The 20,735-nt window shown below is 37.9% G+C and overlaps 1 protein-coding gene across 5 annotated transcripts in view; it reads right to left on the bottom strand.

The window, feature by feature from the left end:
• Positions 1-20,516, bottom strand: part of PPP3CB (protein phosphatase 3 catalytic subunit beta) — a 52,401-nt gene extending 31,885 nt beyond the window's left edge. For 2 of the 5 annotated variants that reach the window (XR_004778487.2, XM_035545660.2), the window contains exons 1-5: positions 20,152-20,511; positions 7,486-7,686; positions 5,213-5,337; positions 1,851-1,962; positions 822-967 (exon numbers count right to left, since the gene is read on the bottom strand). Coding sequence is in view for 4 of the 5 variants with exons in the window: in XM_035545660.2 (XP_035401553.1) it covers positions 822-967; positions 1,851-1,962; positions 5,213-5,337; positions 7,486-7,686; positions 20,152-20,221 (654 nt within the window). In the remaining variant the exon portion in view is untranslated. Of the gene's footprint in view, positions 1-821; positions 968-1,850; positions 1,963-5,212; positions 5,338-7,485; positions 7,687-20,151 lie in introns of all 5 variants that reach the window. The other 3 variants (XM_035545639.2, XM_035545630.2, XM_035545649.2) reach the window with 3 other exon arrangements.
• Between the last annotated feature and the right edge of the window lie 219 nt (positions 20,517-20,735).

The following is a 20,735-nucleotide window of genomic DNA, read 5'->3' as shown; positions in this document are numbered from 1 at the left end:
TTGAACTTGAAAATTCTCATCCAATACAATCTTCACTTGACATTAATACTCCATGCAAGCTGAAACCAATTTATTAGAAATGGGTACCTTATTTCATCACTAACTTTCTTCCCTTTAAATTAAAAGCTATTAAACTATTCAGTGTTTCCATTGTTCATTTTTTAAAAACCTGTTTTCATTCTTATTGTGATATATTATTATTATTTATGAGATATAATCAGCACATTTACCACAATGTAAAATATTTGACAACCGTTAATTAATTGCCTGCCAAATTTACCATTTTAAATAGCAATCTGACTTTCTAGTAAATATTGCAATTTCATACTTTCATAAAAAGAGAAAAATCCCTTTGTTCAAAAGAGTAAAAGCAAAACAAAACTGTTTTCAAAGAAACAAATGAAATATGATGTTTGATATACCAAACAATTTCAAGACTACAACTTCTATGAGTTTAGTTCTGAAAGTCATCAGAAATCTAGTTCTCATCTAGAAAGAAATAAAAACACTATTTAGATTGGATATGAAGCTCTTTACATGCACTACAGATCTCAAGAGACTCTGGAATTTTTGAGGGTTTTTTTTTGTGTGTTTTGTAACAGTTCAAGCTGTCCCTATTGAGATCAACTAATGAAAAATGTGCCAGATAGGCTAAGCAGGATCATACTTAAAAAACTCTTGGTCTCAATTTCCGATCCTGATTTACATTTTCAAAACAGACAAGAAAAGAAAGCAATGCGTTGACAATTTCACATACATGAATTGTATATCATCATAAATATCTGTATTTCCACTTATTTTCAAGTACACAAAATACTCACTCTCCTAATGTCATCTAGCGTATTAATTTCTGGTGAAAGTCCACCATGAACACAAAGAAACTGTTGATTTAGAAGAGCAGCAAGGGGGAGACAATCAAAAGCTTCCATACAAGCATCATAGACTCTTTCTGAGTACTTTATTTTACCTGCAGGAAAGAAAATGTAAAATGTTAAGAATTCCATGTTCATTTCTATGTTCCATGGAAAAAGTAATCTAGTAGATGATAAATATAAGAGCCAACCTCATAAAATGAGTACTTAAAATATACTAAAACAAACAAATATTTTTTAAGTTTAAATGCATGTTCCTAAACACCACAATAGCAAGCACATTTCTTAGACATTCTCTTCCAGAACAAAAACTTTTTTTTTTATTTCCTCTTCTGTTACTGCAAGTATGGAGAAACTATTTTTGTTTAAAAAAAAATTATTTTAGATTATACAATTACATAGCATACTTTAATATAAAATACTATTGAGAAGTTTGTGACTTGTCATTTACAGTGAAAAGCTAAGAACTGCTTATACATCTTATTGTATCACTTCTACCTTCTCTGAAAAGAGTTTTACCAGGCCAAATGACCTATTTATCGATGGATTGATACTTAAACAAACCTCAAAAAGGAGGAGCAGCTTGCATCACCAAAAGAGTTATTTTAGAAGAACAGCTAAAATCAATTCCCAAATGGAAAAAATATTCAGCAGCAGGGTTATTTTTCTTGCTAGCTCCACAATACTGGACAGCAACTTACTTCGTGCTACTGGTTATAGCCAAGATAAAAAAATAACCTACTTCTCTCCAGGATTTTAATAACAGGTTGCATCAAAATCTACTCCATAATGTATCTTTACAAATACAAGCCTTCTCATACTTGCACTCCAATGCCTTACTTAACTGCAAGCAATTCTACATAAGTCAGTGGTTTGCAAAAATTTGATTAAACTAACAAACATCTCTCAAGCAAAATGAGAGACCAGAGATCAGTAGCTTTCAGGTAAGCTAATCTTACATTCTTAGACAGTACTTACATTCTTGCTTAAAGGTAAAATACTCCGTTAGGTGTCTGCATTCATGGTTGCCTCTCAAAAGAAATAATGTGCTTGGATAGAGAATTTTCAGGACCCATAAGTACAGCACACACTGTTGAAAAACAAAGATACACAGTAAATTACACTTTAAAAATTATTATTACTCAGAAACTTTGAGTAAGAATGTTAACAGCTTCAAACGTAAGTACAGCTTAATGTGCCATTCTGAAATACAACACTACTCCCCTGAGTCAACACACCAGTTTTGGACCCGAGTTATACAGATTATCACCCTTCCTAAGAACCAATGCACAGAATGCTGAAGTAGTATTTGTATTTACTGGACAATCAATAATAAGTCAAATTCAACAGAATTATACTACCGAACACTCCTTCATCTAGACAAAGTATGTGTTTGTGCATAAAATCTGATTTCAAAATACGATTCTAAAGACTGGCATAAGAAGGAATGCAAACATTTATTACTAAAGATAGAAAAAAAAACAAAACAAACAAACAAAAAAACCCATTTACATTAAAGACAACAATACATCATGCTAGGGTGTTTTTAGCTATGAATGGACAGAGTTGATCTCCCCCCCCTCCCAGAACTTGGAAAGCTGCTTGTTCATTCACTGATCAAGCAGCAAATTCAAAGTAGTATAGTAAGTTTCCATATATTGTTATCATTGCAACATTAGTAGCAAACAGTTGTGAAACATGCACAATTTTTGAAGTTTAGAGCTTGTTTCCGCAGTCATTCCTAAACACCCAAAATGTATTTCTTATCTTCAAACTTGATTCTTGTATTTTTAACTGAGCACAGAAAAATTAAAATCCCAGTAGTTCTGGACCATGTCAAAGTCACCTACAAGTTATTACTATCATATTGTTAACCAATACAAGAACCCTGAAGGTATCATTCTTCAAACTTTTTTTGCATAGTACAATGAGTACGTGAAAGAAGAAAGAAAACAAAGGAACACTTTAAAAACAATACATACATATAGAGAAATACGACAACGACTTCTATTGAGAAGTTTAGATTAACTATTACTGATTTTTTATCTTAGTAAAAATATACAAATTAATTATTTTGCTAACCATACCCATTTTTTCCCCAATGCGTTTGTAACTGCAAAATATCTTGATATATTGCAAATTCCAAGACTCTTTAAAACCGTTTCCCAGCAGCAAGCATAATCAGTTTGTGATAAAATGACTGCTTATCATCAGATGAATATGCAAATTGATTTGGCAAATTCCACAATTGTGAACTGTTTTGAGTCAGTTTGTATGAAAAAATTATAAATATTGGCAACCTTATAGACTTGTAATACAAGAGTGTAAAAGCAGTTCCTTCCTTTCAATAAACAAATACTACATTTAATTAAATTGCTGAAATTTACCATATTCTCAAGCATGATACCTACTAAGTAAACAAAGAACATTTTTGAACTGTTCCTGTACCAGCATATTTCTCTTTTATTACTACATACAGACTAATGTCAGAGTTCTTTATCTTCCATTACTTTCAGTGCAGAAAAAAAAGAGCTTGCATACACTTATGTGAAGACCTTCATCTTGATCCCAGCAATTTGTCTTATAGAACCATGGAAACATGAAGTGATCTTTCCCACTAGAAGTTATGGCATTTGTTTAACTGGGAATTATTTACTACTAAAATATCAATGCAATTAAAGTCGTTTCATTTATTAGTGAAAAAATCAAATTTCAGTTTTTGTACATTTTAAGAAGATTTCACCCTCTCTGTTCTGTGAAAAGTCAAATATTTTACCAAAAGTATAATACATTTCCAAGGACTAAAAGAGATTTTGAAGTGACCATATGTGAACACTCCCAGACTTAACCTGGAGGTTAACTCACATTTCATAAATGTCAAAGATGAACAAGCAAAAAGTTACCTAGGATTTTTTTATTTTTTTTTAAGCAAAAAGTTGGAGGCAAAGGGCATTTTAGCATACTATTTTTTAATTTCTCAACAGGCTCACAAAGCACATGCCAACCTCTGTGTACTTACAGCATTTCAACTTCATTCAGATAATCTGCTATGTACTTTAGCGATGTTCCAATAGTCACTTTGGGCAAGAGACACAGATTACCCCAATGAAGAGAGACAAGCATTTTAAGAACCTTGGAGGGGTTTTCAATAGTATATTTAGCGTATCTTTATGTATTCCGTAACTGTATTTAGCATCCCAAATATTATATTAAAAATTAAATTATGAACATGTGAAGGAAAAAAAAAAGTGAGACTATTCTTATTGAAATATTCAAGCACATCCATTGCTTAGAAGTTTTTCCTAACTATAATGACTGAAAAGTTGTTGCATTGTTGCTATAGTTCATTGTTGCTATGCAAATGTCCTTTTCAAGGACAATTATATTCTTTGCAATCATCAAGAACAGGCCATGAGGATCAAATGAATAAATAGGGAATGTCTGCTGTAATTTTTCCTTACAAATGACATTCTGAGGCTATCATTCTTGCTCTATCTTCTGGTTGTCTACTATCCCTAAGAATCCCAAAGCGCACTGTGCATATCCTTCACAGTATACACTCACACATTATTAGAACAGAACGATTTTAATATAAAGTCTCATACACCATGCCTTGTAAAATATTATTTCAAATGGTAAGCCACTCTAATAGATCTGGTACCTTTGACGAGATCCCAAGCTGAGGAAACTTCCATTCTAGCTCCAGAAAAGTCTAAAAATCATAGCTATGAAACTAATTGATATGAACACGTGAATATCTCCAGAAAATAACATATTTAATAAAAATGCTGAAGATTAAGAAATTATTTGAATTCAAAATACCTGAAAAATTAATGGCAGATACACGTCATCCTTAGGGAATATCTGTAATGGCCCTCAGAATTTTAGTAAAGAAAAATATTAATAATTATTAAATAACATTTGATTATATAAGTGAAAGGAGTCTTCTTTGTACAGATAAACATTTTTAATAAAAGAAGAGAAAGACCTCCCAGTCATGACTCACCTGTTCTCCAAACTTACCGCATATTACCAGAGAAACAAAACTATGTATAATAATGCTATAGAATTCAACTTTAAAAAAACAGAACACAAAACAAACAAACAAAAAAACTAGCTAAAGAAATAGGAGGAAAAATGAGTAAGTCTGATGACTCCAACAGGACAGTCCAAACTGCTGGTCAATATCCTCCTGTAAGCAGGCCTTGGTATTAGGAGAAAGCACAGCAAGGAAGAACACATTCGCATGTTAAACCAGACCTAAAATTTCATTTGAAAATCTCCATGAAAGTGTGCTTATAGAAAAATTTAGGACAAAACAGATTAATATATTCAGTTACCTCTATACTAAAATAACCTCTGTCTACATAGTCACCGAGGAAGAGGTATCTTGTGTTAGCAGGTGATCCTCCCACTTCAAACAGCTTCATTAGATCAAAGAACTGGCCATGAATATCACCACACACTGCAAGCAAAAATTTTGTTCAAATTAATTAAAAAAAAAAAATCTAACAGAAAAGTTACTAAGTTATAGTTAACAGCCACAAAGTACTTCTAATAAAGAGAAAAAACATATAGAAAGCAGGAATAACCAAAGATTTGAAGCTTCACCGTCTGCTTTTCATTAAGATACTGTTCTCACTACCTGTGACCACACAGACAATAACGAGATTTGCATCTGGCAGACTGCAGAATATTCTTCAAAAGCAGTTAACGCACTGAGCATCAAAGCCTTGAAAGCTGTCAGTCAGCAGCCCTTTACTGTCCTCCCCAGCCCCTTATCTATCTTCAGGAATTTGCCTTGGTATGAATTTGAAAAAGGTATTATGACTCTGCTTTGCAACAATTTGCTGTGTCCACGTGGGACTGAAAAAAGCAGGGAGAGTATGCCTTTGTTTCTGAGTCAGACTAACATACCTTTTAATATCATATCTTCTCTTTGCTCAGTTACTTTTCTCCTTCAAATAACCATGTTCACTATTTCAACAGTGGACTTTTCTTGTGTTTTTAAAATATGAGACAGGACAAGATCAGTGGTCAGCAACCTAAGGCAGAAGTGCCAAAGATAGCAGATGGGAAGACTTCAAAGAGCATGCAGCAAAGCCAGGTCATCTCACAATTAGAAAAATAATCACATTGAAGAGAAGTGCTCCTAACTCCTCATTCCCACAGGAGTTTCCAGTGCAATGGAAGTCAGGAGCTGCTTTCTTGTTTCTGCATGAAGGTATTGCTGATAACAATTAACAGACATTCAAGAGCCTATGCTTTCTGTTGATGCAAAATGTCACTGATCAGATTACCAACAGCCTCTTTTAACTTCTCAGTGTTTACTAGTAAATTTTGGGGGGAAAAACATCCTTCTAATTTTGCAAAGAAATATCAGATATGGCACACTTGAAAGATTGTAATTCCCCTGGAGCAAACCAATTGTCACAGTGACCTATAAAACATCAGACCAAATACAATACATCCTCTTGTGTGTCACTTTTCTTAAGGTTTCTACTCTAACACTGCAAAAACTTTCCCCCTTTTTCAGCTTCCAATACATCAGTAACTCAGGGTAAGTAACTGAATGAACTGAAATATAAAAATTCTAAAGATACTGAAAATACTGTACTTTTGAGCATGATCTGGAGCATCAAGAGACTCAGTTCATTCATTTAGTTATTTCTACCTTTTCAACAGTTTAATTTTCTTTAAAATGTCAGTAATAATGACTTATTATTTAAACATTTTCATTTACCTGATGCTATCAAATTAACGCAAGCTGATACCCTAAAATAAGCTTTTGAAACACTTATTTTACAAAGGTCCATTTCAAAGATATAACATATTCAAACTAAAGACCATCCAATTTGAACACAAAAATCAAATCTACATGCATTATTTTAAATGACATTTATATAATATATTTTCTACAAGTCTGGATTATTTATAAATAAAAGTAGTAATATCATCTTTCTGTGATTCTATAATTATCCGGGTCAAACAGAAACAGAACTAGTCCAACTAGGAAAATACTCCCCCAAACCTTGAAAGGCAGTTTTGTATCTCAATGGGTCTAGTCCTGTTGTGTTGAAGATGCCAAAATAATCTTACAACACTTTCCAGAACTACTGCCCTCACAAGAACTGTTTTACATACAATCATCACTCTCACCTAGAGAGGAACTATAAGGTGTGTTTTTTACTCAGAAATCCAGGTCACAGTATTTGCTTCAAACAACAGCAATTGGTTCTCTTCAAGTATTTAGATTTCATAATAATTCTGAACTCACTTTTCTATTCCAGAGAGATGTCTTCATTCCCATTTACACCATTACAGGAATTAGAAATCCCTAATTCACCAGCATGTAACTACTTTCTCTTTGGTCATTATAATACTGATTACACTATTTTTTCCTAACAGGTTTAATGCTTTCATTTTGCACAATAATGTGCAGTATATTTTTTCAGACCATTTGAGTACTGCTAAGCAAATGCAATTGTGGAAGATTATTCAAAAAGATTATAGAGAAATTTTATTCTAACAATTTTTAAGAGAAACTTTACTGGTGAAAAAATGTGACCGTTTTTCAAATTTAATTATGAGTGAAATCATCTAGAAATATTACCTGTGATTGGAGCTTCAACTTCTATCATAGTTTTTTCCCTCCGTAATATTGCAGCACCCTCATTGATGATTCTAAGTGCAATTTCTTCATCAACTCGACCTTCCTTTATCAAGTGGTTCTTCAAAATGTCAACCCTGGGTTTTCCATCTGTGTCAAAAACTTCTTCAGATGTCAGGCGATGCGTTGGTGGAAAAGGGACAGCTAAAATTTAAAAAGAAGAAACACTAGTCATATCAATGCAATTCTAAATATACACTCCAGCTAGAGGGAACAGAACTGGATCTATCATGGAACAGCTGCTATGCAAAGTAGCAAATTTGTCTTTCAATCAATCGACTCAATTACATCATTAAAACCTGGATGGAATAGTATTATCTGTGTATGTATTAAAAGAATTAACCTCTATAACACGCAAGTTCATAGAAGCTATAAAATACACTGTGCTAGAAGGCACAGTAGTATATACAACATTTGGTAGAGTCAAAACTGCCTTTCGAAGAGACATGGTCTCTCTCAAATACACTGGCATTCTCTGAAGGTCTCAACAAGTATTGGGGATGCAGGAGATCCATTTAATATCCACTCAGACTTGCAAAAGTCATTTTAAAATATGTCCATCATCAAAGACTCTTTAATAATCAAATTAACAAATAAGAAAAACTGCAAAGCTAGCAACAAAAGGATACAATACTGTTTAAAGGACTGTAATCAAAGGGAGGTAATAGCCAGCACATGGAAAGGAAGTTCACTACGTAGCCCCACTAGGATTTGTGCTATTTAACATATTTGTAAAGTACACTGAAAAAAAAAAGGTAACTAATGGAGGAGTGCAGGTTTCAGATGACAACAAATAGTCTGGATGGACAATGAAGCATAGGGCAGATTAGGATGACCTACAGAAGAAATTCATGCTACTGAATGGCTTGAAGAAAAAAGACATTAAATATCAATGAATAAGAATTAATGAAGGAAATAAATTCTAGCTTTACACAAAAAAATTACAGATTATAAGCTTACTATTCAGAAGCAAGGTCCTTCCTATTGTTCTATGAAAATACTCCATGCTGACAAGTCAAAACAAAAAAAACCAACAACAATAACAACAAAACAGAATTGTTAGCAAAGGAATAGAAAACAGAAGATACAACTATGCCACTGATAAGCCCAGTAGGTATTTCTGGTTAACCCATCTTATAAAGGGGAAAGAATAATTTAAAAGGTATTCAAAGAACAAAGAAAATAAGTTAGGATGGTTCCTGCTACATGAATAACTAAGGTAAGCAACAATTCTTCAGCCTAAAATCATGAAAACTAAGGGGGGGGGCTATAACAGGGGTCTATGACAGCATTAATGGAGAAGGTGAAGGTGAAACAACTCCCTTGGCCCCCAAATGGCAAAAAGGCTGCAAGATGGACTCTGACAGCCTGAAGGTCTGTCAAACCACTGATTAAGCAGCAGAACAAGTTCATACTATCAGAAAAATCTGTAATTTGGGGAGCCTACAGCATAACCATTACGGATAGAAAATCCTTCTTTGAGCTTGTTTTCCTTATTTTCCTGTTACACTGTCTCTAAAAAATTAAACTGAGTCAAGGCTGACCATACACTAGACACAATGTCGGAGATGTCTGGAAGTATCACAAGTCTTTGGGTTCTGGTTCACATTGAAATTCCCATTAAGCAGCGCACCCAAATATCATCCTGCTCGTGCAGGGTTACAGGAAGTAAACCTCATCTGAAAAAATGTGTGTGTATATATATATATATATATACACACACACACACACACACACACACACATAAATATATATGTATACCACTACCAAAATAATGAAAAAAAGAAGGAGCAACACTGTTCAATTTCTCTGTAAATATTATTTCATTTTTTTTAAAAAATGGAGGGAAACATATCTACTTAAAGAACAACTACTAGTATGAACACACTTTCAGTTAGATGATTCATTTATTTTCTTACTCTCCAAAGTAAAACTTCACACCCCAGAATCAATACTTAAATACTAAGACATTCACTGACTTCATTTAAATTGACTTCTAGATCACTAGTAACATATTGCTACCCTTGTGTTGTAATAAAAATCCATCAATAAAACAACTGATGCATAAATCACATACATATACTCACTGAAACTAAATTATATTAGAAAATACACTGCAGAATTGTCTATTTTTCCTCTTATAAAGGTTCATGAGCAGAAGAAGCTGAAAAACTTGCCTTGAAATTAAACAGTATAGAACAAGTTTGGCACTTTGTTTTTGGACATAAAACATTTTACTAAGAAAAGTAAACGGCATGCCTTTCCTTCCAGCCTTCTCTAGTAATCTGTCAGGTTTCATTTGGAAGTGTTAAAATTCCATGTAGCCCAAATGCTAACAAACTTAGTGTATTTAAGAAATCAAAAGACAACCACTTCTGTTCCATGTACAACAAGTATTTACAAACAGAAATCCATCTCTGAAAAGAGAAATCTCTCATTCCAGAAAGACAGGAATGTAATTCACTTTTAGAAGCATCATTTCACCACCTCTATGCTAGCATTCACTGTTTTTTGAGCTTGACTTTCCAATCTTCATATTCTCTTAACGTTATTTTTGCTGTATTTGGAAATTTATATTAACCTGTACATAATTTATTTTTAGAAAATCCCCCACCTTTTTCTAAACACACTATAACACACTATTTGTGCCACAAGGAACAAACCCACTCCACATAAACTGCAGATCAAGTATTATCTAATGAAGTGGGTCTGTTTCTTTTCTTGTTTTGCCAGATATGGTTTTTATGACTGGATTTCAGCATCAGTGCTGGGGTACTGGCACAAGCCCATTACTGTACAGGACCATCCAGAACTAGGAAGCGACGCTTTCCAAAGTTCAGATGGAGAAAGTGTGGAGCAGAGCCTGGAGAGCTGAGCTTGACAAAGGTCACAAGAAGCACCGGTGCTAAGACTGACGGAGAACCTGTGCTTTTCAATCTAGGTCCATCCTGAACGTAGCTGGTGCGAGTACCCGAACGTACGCACTGTGAACGTACACCAACGAGCACGCACAACACGAGCCGGTAGGTGAGAAAGCCAGTTACTAAAACGGGGCCGTGGCTTCTGTTGGCAGGTGTCAAGTTCATGTAAGCTTATAAAAACAGGCAGGTCCTTTGAGGAGATGGGACCACAAATGCCTTCAACAATGCAAAGTTGAGCTCACCCTTTTATGAGATATCAGACAACTCCTGGGGTAGGCTTCTCCTGCGCTAATTGTCACAAAAGCATTAGAGATCGTATCTTCCCAGAACCGAAGTTGATCAACTCCAAGACTCAGTTTTGCAGAAACTGTGCTTCATTAGTTCCAGCATCACTCCTGGATAATGACCTACTTCAATGAAAGACAACCCTTTTCGCTTTTGGGTGACTTTTTTGGTAGAAGCAGGGTGTGATGGAGAACCACCTGTGGCCAGCTGATCTTCACTGCCCCTGTGCAAAACACTCGGATTTGTGGCCTACCAATGGCCGCAGCATTCAGGAAGGTGGTACTGAAACGTCCTCCTTGTGACAGTTCTGAAATACTCGAAGGACTCTAAGCACAAGGCAGATGAAATTTTCTTCCCTTAACAAAGTTTTACTGTCCATGTAATATTTTTCAAATCAGATCCTCACAAAAAATAATTCTGTTTTAACAACTACTGGTAGTTGAGTTCAGCTAGCAAGCTGCATTTTCTGTGACACTGAAAACAGAAGTTTTTGTCTAGTGTCTGGGAAGAACTGTGTCAAATTATTTCAATTAATATATTAACAGAAATTATATTTCAAATGAAAACTGCATATCCAGGGATTATCCTTAATGCCCCCAAATCGTGTTACTATCAGAAGTAGTTAGGCATCTATAAAGCTCTATTTGCCTCATGAAAAAAACAAAGTCTTAAAACCAGTTCCTCAGAGTTTAACAGAATCCTTTTCTGCAATATATTTCCTATTGCTCAAGAAGGGTATTTTTTAGAATAAAGATTTAATCTGCATCACCCAACTGGAATGAAACTGAAGGACTTACTATAAAAAAATGTTTCTTTCAGATCCATACTTAATTTTTGTCACAATAATAGTTAACATAGTTAACATATTAGAGCTCACACCTTTGAAAAAATATTACAAATAACATTTTAATAGGTTAAGTATGGTAATTTTTGAAGCATTTAGACAATTTCTGCAAACTAATGGGTTTAATTAAACCTTTGATGAAGTAGTAATAGAACGTTATAGCCTAAGGTAAAAGAATTGCAGCATGATGTATTATTCCAAGACACAGAAATATAATCCACGTTTCAAAGTCTTTGTTCATAACCTGTGCTCTTGGGACTGTAACAGAATGGTAATTAAGAGGAATTACCTGAAGGAAATAATATGTTGCTGGTCATTAAAGGATTCCCTTCTACCACTCCCCGCAAAGCTAAGCAATAGATAAGCATTTAGAGATGAATCCCTAAAGCAGTACACACTGTGGTACAAAATAACAGACTATGTCCTATTAGTAAAAGTAGAGATCTTTGTAAAAACAGTGATGTCATGGTTCACAACAACACTCTGGATTTTCTAAAACAAACTGTTGTTTACTAGCCAAAATTAGTCAATTTCACTTTTAAAATATGTATGGATGATGTAATTTTAAGTATACTGATTCAAAATCTTAAACACTAAACCTGGAGAAAAAAAGTGGGTAATTTTTCTTTTTTTTGTTAGCAAAAAGGTTGTGATTTTTTTACTATTCATGTGCATTTGCAAAGAGGAAAACAATTGATCTTGCTTTATACTGCAGTACTACTTAGAACAGAGATATCAAAAGCAAAAAACAATTCTCTAAACCTAATTCCACAGACAGACTTTCTGCAAACCTCTGGTACCTTTATACCTTACAAAAAAGCATGCTACATACATTCAAAAGTTAGCATCAAGCTGAATGGATATACTTGCATTACATTGTAAAGAGGTTCAAAAGCAGAAAAGCTACATTAGCATGGCACTTCACCCAACATACTAATCCCTGTGGAGAGGTGCAGTATGGCACCTAACACAAACACGCTACTTCGAGACCCAAAGCAGATCTCACATTGCCTAGTAACTGCTACAGTACAACAGTAGCTGCTAATAAAATCTAACGTGTAGATACTGTAAATTTAAACCACCCTGATATATATGCCCATTTTAATAATGGTGGTTAAATCTGGCTTGCATCAGAGGCACTCTGTTGGAACAGGCTCATGAAACAAGATGAGATCAAAGCCACTAGACAAATGGTAGGAAAAAGCATCAGGGATCAACTGTACAAGGTACTCCATTTCCACAACCAAAGTATTTTCTGCTCCTAGGGCCTTAAAACTGAACTATTTTCTCTGTAATTGAAAGAAAACTAGCCTTTTTTGTCCTATAATCAGGACCCCACGACATGTTCCATAATCCCAGCTTTGGCTGTAAAAGCATGCCCAACATCCCAGTTTTCATTTTTCTTAGAGTGTTTTTAGTTTCACAGATCAAGCCACAATTCCCATTACCGAGGTTACTAACACAGACAGTATTTGTGTAAGCCTTTGCAACATTAACACAAGGACACAACTCGATGCCTTGGTGGCAGATATATGTGAAACGTCAGACTGTGGAGATGGATGGTATGCTATGGATGGATGCTATCACAGCACAACTACGGTGTCCTGTGAAGATGGGCCAGGAGCATTCACTTTGCCAACTGGTTTATTACCACAACAGCATTGTTGCATGTTTTTCCTTTTGTTGTTTGGTTGTGTTTTGTGGACTTTTGTGAGGGGCTGGGAAGGGAAGGGTGGCAGAGGTGCATGTGTTGGTTTTTATAAAGGCATGGCTATTTACATACTGGCATTCAGAAGAAGCACAAAGCCTAACTCCCAGATAATCTTCCAGTCTGTCCCTGGAGCTTTCACCTCTCTATACCAACATCTATAATGAACAAAGAAGTGCAGCACCCATGACTCCTCTGAGGACAGAATAGATCCAATTATCCTTTTGCACTTGGCAGGCCAGATTTGAAAAGAAATAGCATGAAGACATCCCAGATGGTCTATGGACCTGCAACCTTGAAAACACAGTTAAGCACAATCACAGGGCAGCATCTACTACTTGAACCAGAAAGCTCAAATCAATAGTCGTCAAAAGATACAAGTTTCCCTATTCATCCCAAACAACAAAGCATAGATTCAGCAAAGTCAGTTCCTCACGAATTATGGTATTATTCCTAAATGCCACAAAAATTATCCCTTTGCTCAAGTTTCCTTAAAGGCATGTCTCTTGGTACAATGTCAAGAATTCTTAAAGCAAAGAAAAATGACCCTGTAAACCTTGAAACCTTACAAAAGCACTGCAGGCACTATTTATTTTATTTCTACATACCATGTACTTGCAGTCTTAGAAGTTCCATAAAATTTTAAATCTCAGATGAAACAATTGATATGCCCTAATAATACCTTCTATGCTGTGTAATTTTCCTATTAATTTGGTTAATACTCTTAAAAACTTATCTCAGTAAAAATATTATTTGTCTGAACATCATTAATGGGAGGAGCATCCTTAAAAATGACCATAGCGTGCTATGCCTAAAGACTGTTTAGTGCTTAAATGTGATTCTGGCACTGATGGATTCATAGGTCTTTCCCTCGTCATACTCCGTTCTCCAAGCAGGGTGGTTTAAGGATTTCCTCTAGAGGTAAGTTTCATCACATTTTTGACCACTAAATAGAACTATTTTTCAGTATTTTGCTCAGACCCTCAATAGATGCTTTTATCCTTTTTGCATTCAACGCATATAATTGCTACGAATTTCAGAATTGTAACTGCACATTACATGAAAAAGTATTTCACGTTTCCTTTATACTCACTTCAGAAAAAAATGTACTGCTTATCTCCTTTTCACAGGGAGACAAAAATAGCAGTTGTTACCTACTAATCTTTTCCATTATATACCACTCACAATGTAAACAATATCCAACACCACCCCCTACTCATCTACCCCTTTTCCAAGTCACAGATTTGTAATTTTTAGTTCCACCTTGCATAAAAGGCACTCTGTTCTGCTGAACATAACCTCTAGATAAAGCAGAAAAGCAGGAAGGGGGACCAAAAATTACGCACTACTGTTGAAGATGCACATATAACTCAAGATGTATATAATGGATGATGGTGCTTTCTCTAAACTGATCTAATCTAATTCCAACCCCCCTGCCATAGGCAGGGACACCAGCCTGGTCTGGTGGGAGGTGTCCCTGCCCATGGCAGGGGGTTGGAATTAGGTGGGCTCTCAGGCCCCTTCCAACCCAAACCATTCTGTAATTCTACGATCTTCCAGTAAACTCTAAATTCCCATCAGCCTGTTCAACTGCCACCAAGCTAGTATTTTCCGAATACTATCCAGATGGACCCTACCGTTTATTTCCTGAGTTCCCCACTCATCAAAACAAGGGCTACTCTCTCCCTCGTAGTCTCTGCTCCTTGCCTTTATCACAACAGTGCTTCTTACAACTTCGCTGCCTAGTCACTCTGTCTAACAAAAGCCTTCTGAAACACCTCTGGAAGTTAACTAGCCCAAGTAAGTGTTATTTTGCTATTTGCTCTGTTTTCTAAACAATTTAGGAATACTCTTAAAGAGCACTGAAGACAAATGTTAATCTCCCTCAAGCATGGAAGTTTATTACCTATTATCTTTCCCAATTAATTCTGATCCAAAAGAGGTCATTTCCTCTTTTGCTTACTTTAAAGACTCTGATGAGGGAACCCAATGAACAGTTTTGCCTGGATCAATCAGACTACTGGCTACTGCAAAAAAAATATCTAACAATTTCTCTTGATTTCCTTCTATGAAAACCGTACCATCTCTTCTTTAATACTATATTCTGCCAGGGACTGAATTAGTCTACTCTTTCACAAGTGCTATGAGTCTGCTTAAATTAAACTTACTGATCTACAGCTCTTCGGCGCAATGTGGAGCTTTTCAAAAATGCTTCTGTGCTCCATTTCTCAGACTCGAAAGATGAGTTATGCCACAGGCTATGGAAAATAGATGAGCAATTTTGCACTCAAAAACCCCAAAGAACTCCGTTAGTGCCACTAGAAAAATATCTTCTGGTCTTGGTTGTTTTTTTTTTTTTTTAAACATTCATATTGTTGATACGTTCTGAAACCACTTACATTTCAGTGAGAATTCTTCAGTCCCATTCAGCAAAAAAAAAAAAAAATTGACTTGTCTGAAAGAGTTGTTAGGTCTTTACATAACAAACGCAGACAAAAGTAGCTGCCAGATTTCTGCTCCGGTCTTCCTGTCCCAAGCCTCAATTGCCAGCTGGCCCTACTGGAACTAAGGCATGCATGTTGTTCTTATTTGTTTGCTTGTTTGGGTTTGTTGTTGTTGTTTAAGATTCATTCACTCTAACTACCCTCTCAAGAAATGTAAAACAAAGTATAAGGCCAATCAAACACTAACTTGTCAGAATTCAGTTCCATTCCATTTCCTATCCCAAATCAGAACTGTGATGGCTTTTCAAAGCATGACTTCTTAATGTTCTCTTTACTCTCCTGCCTTCCTGGATTATTTCAGAATCACTGCTGACCAGCAGCATAAAGGCACTCTAAGTGCCTTTACTATATTTTTAAAACAGTCTTCATGCTGCCTGTAAGCCTTTATCCTTTTACTGGTTCTTTTTCTTTAAATCAGACTCCATATTTTGAAGTTCAATACTAGAGTGATTTATTTTTCTCCTACATGGATATCATTGTTAAAAAGTAGCTATTGGTATCTTAACTTAGGATCCTGCTCAGGGCTAAGTCATGAGTTACTTTCCTTAGGGATTTGCTGAATAGTTGCTTCAATAAGTTATCATTTTGTTACTATGAATGTTTGCCTATCACACTGCATCATGACTTTTATCCAAAACAAAGGAACACTGAAGTCTCCCATTTCCAGAACAGACACCATCTTCAAATTTAGCAAAAAGCCTCCACTAGCTCAGCAACAAGGTACTACGGATTGCATCCCAAATCCTGGTAAGACATTCCTAGCAGACAAAGAGCAGTGTTACAAGCACCATGTTGCCACATAGCTGCTCAGAGGTGGGTCAGACAAGCCCAGGTGCTTTTCATGCAAAGGAACGCCAGAGAAGGCTCACCCCTGCCATTTCCAGGATCACCACAAAACATAAAAAAAGAACCAGACACAGCAGTTAAATATCAGTGGCAGTTTAAAAAGGTGTTTTTTTCTGTGATTTTGACAGAACATAATAGAGGAAAGTTCTATCTTCCACAAGGCAGTGAAATGCTAAGTATCATTCTTCGAGGATGAAGAAGGCACCTTAGAAAACAGTGAATCAAGAAGACATGTACCTTTCCTCATCTCTGTTAAAGGCAGCAACAAAAGCCTCGCCACTAGACATTTTTTGGGAACCAAATGCCACAAACTGACTTTACACATTTCAATTCTATAGCTACCCATCAGTTGGTAAGAAAAATTTCAAGTACGAATTACATTTTAACTGAGAAATGAACAGACAACTTGAGCTTTTTATATAAGTTCAATAAAAGCAGCCAAAGATCTGTGATGATAGAACTCGTATGCGGAAGGCATGCCAGACCAACACAGCTAGACTGCATACACTGCATATTTAAAACCATTATTATGTTTATTATCATATAATTATTATGTTTATTATTATCATATCATATCATATTATTATCTATATGCCCAATGTTGAGCATTATACCTGATAACATTTCAGGTGCTCTTCCAGACACACGCACCTCTGATGAACAGCTAAATATACAGGTCAAAATATAATGGGGAAGGGCATATCCTAATTATTATCCTACCTTATTAGAAAAGATTAGTTACTGATGATACAATAATTCAACCATTTTTTTCTTGGATGAGCATCTCTAGCCCATTTCTGCCAACACGTATTATTAATCATTAAGGATTTAATTTCTCACAGCCTCTTGTCTTTGATGGCTTGTTACTTTTTCCCCTTTCCCATTAATACAGAGGAAGAAAAATAAAGCTAAAATAAAAGCAAGAGATAAAACAATGCAAACACCAGCGAGCATTAAATCCTGAATTCATGTTTCCTCCCCAAAAGACCTAGTACCTGGAGAGCATGAAAGTTGAAACATTGACCAATACTCTATGACGCAGACACACCAGGTAACGTTACCACATTTGTCTTCCAAGTTCTGCAGCTGTTCTCAAGGACCTAAGATATTATACATGAAATGCCTCAGCAACGAGAGTCAGAAAACAGAACTGGCAGCGTGAAAAAAAATCAGAACACCTTTGTGTATTTTTTGTCCTATAGTGATTTCTATTTTCTTGATGAAAAATTATTCCCTTAAAAAGAATCTCAAAAACTTATTCCAGTAAACAAATTCTTTAGTAGCTATCAACAAAGAACTTGATACTTCTGAAAAAAAAAACCCACCAATTTCAACAATGATTCATAAGCATTCACGAAGTAAAATGGCATTATTTAACCATTTAAATTCATCTTTAACAGTTTCACCAGCCCACCCACTCCACATATTACCATTAGAAGAAAGTAATACTTTTAGATCCCCTGGTATGAGCGTTGTCTTCACAAAAGCAAAAGACCCACCGATTTTAAAAGAATACCATCCCATCTGTAATCTTTTCACCATACCATAGGTAGGAGCATGGCGAACATATCTTGGTATGTGAGAGGTAACGCGTCTATTTGTGAACAGAGATGTCACATTTTAACATGCTTTCAACAAATGTATTTCTGTTGCAGAGATACTCCCGCTTAGCGCTGACATAACCTGCAATCTTGCACCCCTGGGGTTGCTGTCTAAAAAAATATTTCAAACTGCACTGCATCTCATGGCGGGTGGTGGAAAAACCTGTCCTTCCTACAAAGAACACAGACAGCTTAGCACAGCTGGCCAGGCTTTCTCCAGAAACCAGTGATTCAGCATGACAGGTATAGACAGGACAGGTCAACAGAAAGAACAGAAAAATGGTGCTATGTGAACATTTAACTGGCTGTAATTACGTCAGATGACAATATCAAGCCTGATTACAAGAGTTCTGTATCCCACACACCCAGGTTCAAAGAAATGCTGTAACCCCAGCCTGTAATCCTGTCAGAATGAAGCAGGTCTTAACTACCATTTTTAACAACCAGATGCATAGGTAGCATTTAATAAGCTGAACTATTAAGGTTTTGGAAATCAGCAGGTATTCCAGTGCACTCTGAAGTAGCTGATCACTTAGCAATAGTTCTCCTGCATTGTTTGAGGAACTTAGATTTGTTACAAGGGATTGCTGTAAAGGTACAAAAATTCAGCAAGTCCAAACACCATACCATATGTGAAACTAACAGTCTCAAATCAACAGCACAAATTAATACAAGCTCCTAGTAGGCTAGTTCTACCATTTTCTACTTTTACCCTTGTAATTTGTTCAAACAGATCAACAAGTTAAGCAATCCAAAATAAGTAACAACTTACTGTGAGTGAAGGTTTCCAGCCTACTGGAAAACACGCTGATTTCCAAAACATACTATGGGATTCCAAGGCCCTGATTAAGCCTTGCTGAAGACAAAAACATCCTCTTCATTTCTCAAGAACCCCTATTAAGTTAAACGAACAGATCTCCTCTCCTTTGAAATCTGTTAACATTGCGTGTTCTTTGGAATTTCAATCTTAAAAACAGGCCGCTTTGTATACAACCACGAATTTCTGATTGCTAAGATCTGCTACCTCAAACTGATGCCCACACTGCCACAGTTAAATAGAGGGTGACATCAGACCTCTGGGAATGTATCCGCAATTTGAGTGAACAAAAACTAGAAATTCTTTAAAGCGCAACCAATGGTACCCTCTTCACTGGGGATATAGATCTAACAAGAAACGTTTAGAGCACTTTAGTTGCAAAGGAATATTCTCCTCAAAATGCTAAGATGATACACAGTGTGCTCTGGTGCACAGATCTTCATGTTCTATGGCATCTTGGCCACCAGACCATCTTAGTTTTACACAGATGTATCTGCTTTGAGACATTTTACTTTTTCTTCTGAGAAGCATAAGGTTAGGCTTTTAAAGCCTCCCCATGAGATCCTGATACCAGGAAGGCCGGGAAGAAATAGATCAAGGTGAGTTTTTTCCTCAGGACTGGAAGCGAGAGACCGACAACCAATAGCAGAGGAGGCAACGGCTTCCCACTGCCTTCCCCTCAGCGCTGTCACTGGGAGCGAGTGCAAGGACCTCTGCCGTGCGGGCAGAACCAAACCCCTGCGGGGAACGGAGCGTGCCAGAGCCAGGCCCCTGGGGGGTGTTAGGGGGAAGCTGTGAGCCCCCGGCCCATGGAGCCCACCCGTAGCGGTACCAGGGCCGCTCAGGCGGGCTGTGCGGGCACCACAGGCCCCGGCCCCGCTCCGCCGCCGAGCCGGGGGCCGCCTGCCCATGCTCCGAGCCCCGCACAGCGACAGCCTCCCGAGGCCGCCCCCCTCCAGCCCCCCACCCTCACCCCGACTCCCGTCGCCACCATCCCCGGCCGAGGGCCGGCACCCAGCCGCCCGCAGCCATGTTCCCCCCCGCGGCTCCGCCGGTGCCGGTGCCGTGCCGGGAGTGGCTCACCCTTGACGGCGCGCTCGCTGGTGGTGTGCGGCGGCAGCAGCAGCACCTTGCTTCCCTCCTTGGCGGACATCGCTGGGCGCTGCCGGGCTCCGCTGGCGGCGTCGGCTGCTGCTGCTGGGTGCGGCGGCGCCTTCGTCCGCCTCCTCCGCCCCCGGGCCGGCGGGGAGAGGGGCGTGGGGCGGCGCGGCGGGGCTCGGGGCGCCTAGAGGCCCCGGGCGGCGGCGGCGGCAGCCCGGCGGAACATGGCGGCAGGCGCGGCTCCCAGCTCCTCGCGCAGCCAGGGGACAGTCAGTCCGCCTCGGGCCCGGCATGCACCGCGCCGCCACCCCACGAGGGGACTACGGGAGCGTGGCGAAACTACCCGCTCCGCCAGCGCGGCCGGCAGGGAGCGTAGCGAAACTCCCCGCGGCGCGGCGCGACTCGCTACCCGCTGGGGCGACGCCTCCGCCGCAGGGAGGGGCGGCGGCTGCGGCCCACGACACGGGAGCGCCCCCGCCGCCGGGCCGCGCGGTGGCCAGGCCGAGGCTGAGGCTGAGGGGCCGGGGACGGGAGGCGCGGCCCGGCCCCGCGGCCACCATGGAGAG

Source organism: Cygnus atratus, chromosome 7, assembly GCF_013377495.2.
Source record: "Cygnus atratus isolate AKBS03 ecotype Queensland, Australia chromosome 7, CAtr_DNAZoo_HiC_assembly, whole genome shotgun sequence".
Lineage (NCBI taxonomy): Eukaryota > Metazoa > Chordata > Aves > Anseriformes > Anatidae > Cygnus > Cygnus atratus.
Note: the sequence above shows the minus strand (reverse complement) of the source record. Positions and strands in the feature narration are given on the sequence as shown.